The 6,823-nt window shown below is 37.1% G+C and overlaps 1 protein-coding gene across 1 annotated transcript; it reads left to right on the plus strand.

Moving 5' to 3' along the window:
* The first annotated feature begins 822 nt into the window (after positions 1 to 822).
* On the plus strand, positions 823 to 5,436 carry LOC141342755 (up-regulator of cell proliferation-like). Its single transcript, XM_073847287.1, has one exon. It carries the CDS (start codon positions 823 to 825, stop codon positions 5,434 to 5,436), a length of 4,614 nt encoding a protein of 1,537 aa, XP_073703388.1.
* The last annotated feature ends 1,387 nt before the right edge of the window (positions 5,437 to 6,823 follow it).

Here is a 6,823-nt window from a genome sequence, read left to right on the forward strand (position 1 = left end):
AAAAGCATCTAATCTTGTAAAATCTGTGGTAAGTACTGCAGCTCTAGTATACACAGAGCATGTGCGATCGCAAATGACTAAAGTGAAAATAAAGCGTGATTGTACATTCAAATCAAGTCTCAATGCCTCACATATTATTCGCAACTCCTTAATGCCCTCAATTTATATACAGTATAATTAATTTTTTACTGCAAGAAGGAGCATTTAAATGTATATTTGACCCCATATCATATTTATTCCCACAGAACACGTAATTTTCTTTCCAAACATAGTTTTGAAACTGTCACAATGCCACCTCAACGTCATGATGTCTATCAGCCATCAGTGAAAAATTCTGTCAAAAATCAACACAACCATAAAATCAACTTACAGAAACCTTGAAAACAAAAGAAAATTAACTGTTTATAACAACTGTAACAAATAAGAAACAATTTAGTTTAGTTGGGTCCATATATTATATTCACTTGTTAGAGCTGAACTAGGGAAAAAACTTCTAAAAACTATGTAAATCAATTTAAAAAAAATGTAAGAATATGTTTGTAGGTTTATGTAAACCCACCTCATGAAAATAATTAATTGAGTGTTAATTAGTGTAAAGCTATATTATCTATAATATATTGAGCTATTTATCAATATATAGCCATGCATGAACTGTCCATATATTGATCTATATGGAAGAAAAATATAAGCATTAGTTTGCCATACTGTATATGGAGATGCATTGTTTAATATATTGCATTTTTTACAGTATATTCCCATATTTTTTTGTTTCATAAGGTGCAGCAAATGTAAATCATTTTGGTTTTATTTACAGGGAACATCATGAAGACTCTCCTGGAAAACCTGGGTTTGGCCGAATACTATGATAAAAAGCTCACTCTCCAAACAGTTCTGCAGATTGGCAAGAACAGCATTACAGATGCGCCTATCCAGCACCTTTCAGATCTGCCATGGCTCTTCTTAAAGAGACTAATGATGCTACAAAGGACAGCAAGGAATGTTAAGTGTACCCAATCAGATGAGGCAGAAGATTCTGAGTGGGATGATGAACAGGATAGTGCTGAATCAAATTGTTCTCAGTTAGTAAATCCTTTAGACATTCTGACTGCTGTATTTCTTTGTTCTGACAGTTTTCTTCAGCAGGAAATGACAGTGAAAATGTCCATGTGCCAGTTTGCTGTCCCTCTGCTGCTTCCAAACAATGATACAAATCAAATCACTCTTATGCTTTGGGCAATGAGAGATATTGTGAAAAAATACAAACCACACTCCTTATCAGATTCAAGTAGATTTGTTCAGGAAAGGATTGCTCAGTCAGACCTACCATTAGTGTCTTTTGTGAGACTTGGTAGGTGCAACATCTCCAAATCAGAAATTCTGAATAAGTTGCTTAGCAATCCACAGCAGTACACAGATACATTTGTGCACTTCAACATGGATTGCGGAAACATCAACAAGAAAATATCAGATGGCTTGGTTGAGATGGCCTGGTATCTTCCATGTGGAAACAAGAACATTGATGTCTTTCCTGGACCTGTAGCTATTGCAAACTTGAGAGGTGACATTCAGAAATTTGAAACAGAGTACTCTTTCCTTTGTAAGGCTTCAGCTGCTATGTTTGTGTTCTTTGAATCCCAACTTTTAGATTCAGAGTTAATTTCATCCCAGAGTCAGAAATCTACACCTCAGCTATTTTTTGTGGGGAACAATAGCAATGAGGACATTAGACATACAGTCAAAAATCTCAATCTAAAGAGAGGTAATTTCATCTTTAAAGCTAAGCAAAATGATGCAGACTTTGTTGACAAAATTAAAATCAAGTTGCAAGATGCAATTAAGAACAGCAATCACAAAATGTCAGTTGTTCGTATGGCTGAGATTGCACGAAATCTAGGAATCTCTGTGGATGAGGATGCTGATGAATGTCAGTTTGCCAAAGCACGTGCAAATGAAATCACATCAAAAATTAATGACATAGTTCAGTTCAAAAAGACGGAGCTGCCCTTGCAAGGAGACATCTTGATGAAACTGGCCAAGTTAGAGAAGGAGGAATGCCGATTAAAGGAAGTAGAAGATAAAAATATCGACGAGTACAAGAATGATCTTCAGATGCAGCAAAAGGATCTCAGAGAAAAGCAATACAGAAAAAACATGTCAGCTACAATGAGCTGCTTTATCAGTGCTTTATCGGTATCAACAATAGAAAGGGCCTACTTCTTAAAATGGTTAAGAATTGATTTGGAGAATCACTCACATAAAGTGCTGCCTCAACTCAGAGAACTCTACAAACAGAAATGTCAAGATGTTTGTGGGAACAAGAAAGACATTGCTGAGCTTGATAAAAAGATTTCCAACAGTTCTTTAGGAGTGGAGCACTTCATTCGAGAGATGAGCCAGCTTTACGAGTCTGCAATCTCACTCTCAGAAAATGCACTTTACCGAAAACAACTGGAACATTTACCTAGACTTTGTGCTCAACTACTGCTGGATGGATATTCACTTGAACTTGTGGATGGAGATTCTTCAAATATTCCTGTAAAGTGGCTTTCTAGTGTGTTTTCTGAATTAAACACAATAGTGAAACCAAAAAACAAGATTAAGGTTGTTACTGTTTTGGGCGTCCAGAGTTCAGGAAAGTCAACTTTGCTGAACACTATGTTTGGAGTTCAGTTTGCAGTAAGCAGTGGAAGGTGCACCAGGGGAGCCTTTATGCAGCTTATCAATGTAACAGAAGCGTGTAATGCAGACCTCAACAGTGATTATATAGTCATAATTGACACTGAGGGACTAAAGTCCCCTGAACTCGCTCAACTGGACAACAGCTATGAACATGACAATGAGTTGGCAACCATTGTTGTTGGACTGAGTGATGTAACAATTGTCAACATCGCCATGGAAAACTCTACAGAGATGAAAGACATTTTACAGATCATTGTTCATGCCTTCCTTAGGATGAAGGAAATCGGTAAGAAACACACATGTTTGTTTGTACACCAGAATGTTGCTGATGTCTCAGCTCATGATTCAAACATGAGAGACCGTAAATTTCTGTTGGAACAACTGGATGAAATGACACAAGCTGCAGCCAAAATGGAAAACAAATTGGAGTTCAAGAAATTTACAGATGTGATGAACTATGACACCAAAACAGGTGATTACTACATCCCTGGATTGTGGCATGGAAACCCCCCAATGGCACCAGTAAGTATTGGCTATAGTGAGTCTGTGTATACTCTCAGAAAGCGCATAATGGAGGTCTTCAGATGTTACAAGCCCAGCAACATCAATGAATTTCTTAAATGGACCGAAGATTTGTGGACTGCTGTGAAATTTGAGAAATTCATCTTTAGCTTCAGAAATAGCCTGGTGGCTGATGCATACATCAAACTGTGCACAGAGTACAACAGATGGGACTGGACACTGAGAAAGCAAATGCACACTTGGGCATCAGAAGCTAAAACGAAGATCTTGAACTATGGAAAATTTGAAAACTCAGAGAAGCATACCATTGAAGACGTCCGCTGTAATTTACTACAAGAAGCAAATGTTGAGCTTTCAAAAGGAGAAGATGAAATTATTAACAAGATCAAATCATACTATAAACAAGGAGATGGTCATGTTGAACTTGTGGAAAGTTATCGACAAGACTTTATAAATTCTGCAAAGTCTTTGAAGACAGAGCTTTTGAATTCCATCAGTAGAAAACTGGATGATGCTGTTTCACGTCGAAATGGAATGATCAAGGTGGAAGGAATCAAAAAGACATACATGGACTCAATAGAGAAAAAAGTGCTGAACTTGCTGAAAGACTGTCGTGAGAAAAAGTCAGACATGTCAGACTCCATGCTAGATAAAGCATTTGAAAATATGTGGCAGGAGACTGTCAGGACATTGTCATACACAGGGCTTCAATCAGAAGATATCATGACAAGAGTTTTTCATCATCTGAGGAATAGTCTTCAGTCTAGAGGAAGTTCAATGGCTCAAAAATTAGACAAAGTGAAGGGTTTAAATGATCAGGGCCATGGAAAAATTGTAGTAGACAAAGACAAAAACTTTATATCCAAATGGTTTTTTCAAAATCAGATCAAGATCACTCAAGAGATGTCAGACAACCTTATCATGGACTGTTGGGAATTTGTTAGAGCAAAGGGGAAAAGTAAGGATGATTATGATGACACATACATCAGGGAAATTCTTAACATGATTGATGAGAAACTTAAGGCTCATGAAGATCTTAAGCTGAAGGAAGACTTTGAACTCGCTCTTAAACTGCACATATGTGGATTTGCAAGCAGAGAATTTCAAAAGATCCACAATAAATTTATCCAGGAAAATAACCCACTTACTGCCTTGGAGAAGGCCAAACAAACATACCACCGTAAATTCATAGACCTTTACCGTGAACGAGACCAATGTCAGAATACGGCTGATGAATTCATGAGAAAATGCCTGGAACCTGCCTTTGAACGATATATTTCTGAGAATTTGGGCATGGAAATGGCAGATAAGATGGTGACTGGTGAAAACTCAGCAATATTTGGAACAAGGACAACATTCCAGATTTCAATCCTAAAGAATCTTCTTCTTGAATCTAAATTTGAAACATATTTGCGTTTCATTAAGTCATATGAAAGGTCAGTTAAAGTCTTCATTTTTGACAGAGTTAAAAAGCACTTTTTAGGAGAGAACCGAATTGTCAAATTAGAGGAAGCGCTTGTCAATACTGTCGTCAGTGAAATTATCCAGGCAATCGAAGAGGCAGAACAAAACCCAAATATACATGACATCAAGGGATTCATCCAAGACATATGCAGGAAACTCCAAAAAAGGCTTGTTATTCCCAAGGATGCAGTGGACAAAATCAGCACACTAAACAATGCAAATCCCAAAAAAATTGCTGAATGTCTTCAATGTTCTGTGAAGGACATGCATGAATCACTGAAAAGGTCTTGTTCGGTAACTCCCTTTCAAATCAAAATAGATCATCTTCAAATCAAACCACAGGATGTTCTGTTCAGACGAGTTCATGGCTGTGGGAAACAGTGTCCATTCTGTGAAGCACCATGTGAAGCTGGAGGAGAAGACCATACTAAACACTTTGTCTCAATCCACAGACCAAAAGGTCTCGGCCGCTACAGATTTGATGATTCTGAAAAACTAGTGACAGACATCTGTACAACATCGGTGAACAGCGAACAAAAATTCAAATGCCATGATACCAATGATCAGTGGCATCTATATAAGGAATACAGCAAAATCTATCCAGACTGGCGAATTGATCCAGACTCTAGCATAGAGGCCTCAGCATACTGGAAATATGTGATGGTAAAATTCAATGATAAATTTGCTAAAGAGTACAATGCAAAGCCTGCAGATATACCCTCACCCTGGCGTAAAATCAGTATGGCCGATGCAGAGAAAAGTCTAGTGTAAACATAACACCTGAACCCTGGTTAAATTAGTTTAATACATAATGGTAATAAACCATTAAACTGACATCTTAATATGTACTACTAACATAAATGGCCATTTTGGCTGTACCAAAAATGAAGTTTAACAACTGGCATTCACTTTGACGTTTCTGAACATATTTAAAACCCAAAATTAAAGTATGCACAGAAAACTTCTCATTAAAACAATTTTAAAAAAGTTGTATAATACACAAAGGCATGAAAAACAGTCTCTCTCTGAAAACAGAAAGCACATTCACTGCTAACATCTGGATTTAAAATACAAATAAAAGCATTAACAGCAATAATACCATGCAGAATACGCCACTGTAAATCTCCAGCTCTTTCAGTCAAGTGACAAAGAGAGTGCTCTCCACTCTGGTCTTACATTGTTACTCATCTTAAAACCGTACGCCATGGTGTATCCAGTCTTACATGTAGTCCCTTTTTGTTAAAAGATTTTACACAGGCTTGATACATTCTTTTTCCTTCATTTTCATACAAATCTAAATTTGTCACCTTTTCTGATTCTAGCAAAAAGCCTGTGTAATCAGCTAAGTTCTGTTAAAGCAGATGATTGGGGAAATTGTCTTTCTCATTAGGGGTTAATTCCCCTTTACAATACCCCTGAAGCATTTTTAATTCTTCTGTTGTAAGAGCAGACTGTAACTTCTGTAATACTTGTGTGACAATTTGAACAGATCTGACTCCTAAAAGAGCAACTACATCTTCAGCTTTTTCCAAAGTTGTGCCAGCCACTTTAATTAAACATCCATTAGTTACAGTCTTGGATTTAAAGAAAGCTTCCGTCAGAGCCCCAAAACCACCCAAAATGTCCAATTGTGATCCATGAATCAGTGGTTCCTTCAATAGCCAGAATAAAGATGATGTGGAATCAGACCTTTTTACTTGAAAAGGTTCCTGTAGAACTCTGGCATCCTGGATGTGCTGATTCTATGGGGATTAAGCAGAAACAAAGACTTATCCAAACATAGTCCTTCAGCAGTCTTTAAAATCGTACTGGCCACTGACCTCCAGCATAAATTCTCTGGACCAGTGAGAAAACACTGTATAAATTTTAGCCGAAAAGCTGCAGTCCTACTTTGTAAATGTACAACTCCTTGTCCTCCTTCTTCCTTTGGTAAATATAAGACATTTTGTGGTACCCAATGCATTTTGTCAAAAAAAAAAAAAAACATTAAAATGGATTGAATTTTCGCAAACATGCAGGCGGTTCAATACAAGCCAATCAGTGCCATAAAGAAGAGGCCACCAAATTATTGATAATAAGGGTACGTCCTCTATATGATATATTTTTTACAATCCATTTCCATTTCATTAAGCGACATTTTAAATTATTCCCTCCCAAT

Source organism: Garra rufa, chromosome 1 (assembly GCF_049309525.1).
Source record: "Garra rufa chromosome 1, GarRuf1.0, whole genome shotgun sequence".
Lineage (NCBI taxonomy): Eukaryota > Metazoa > Chordata > Actinopteri > Cypriniformes > Cyprinidae > Garra > Garra rufa.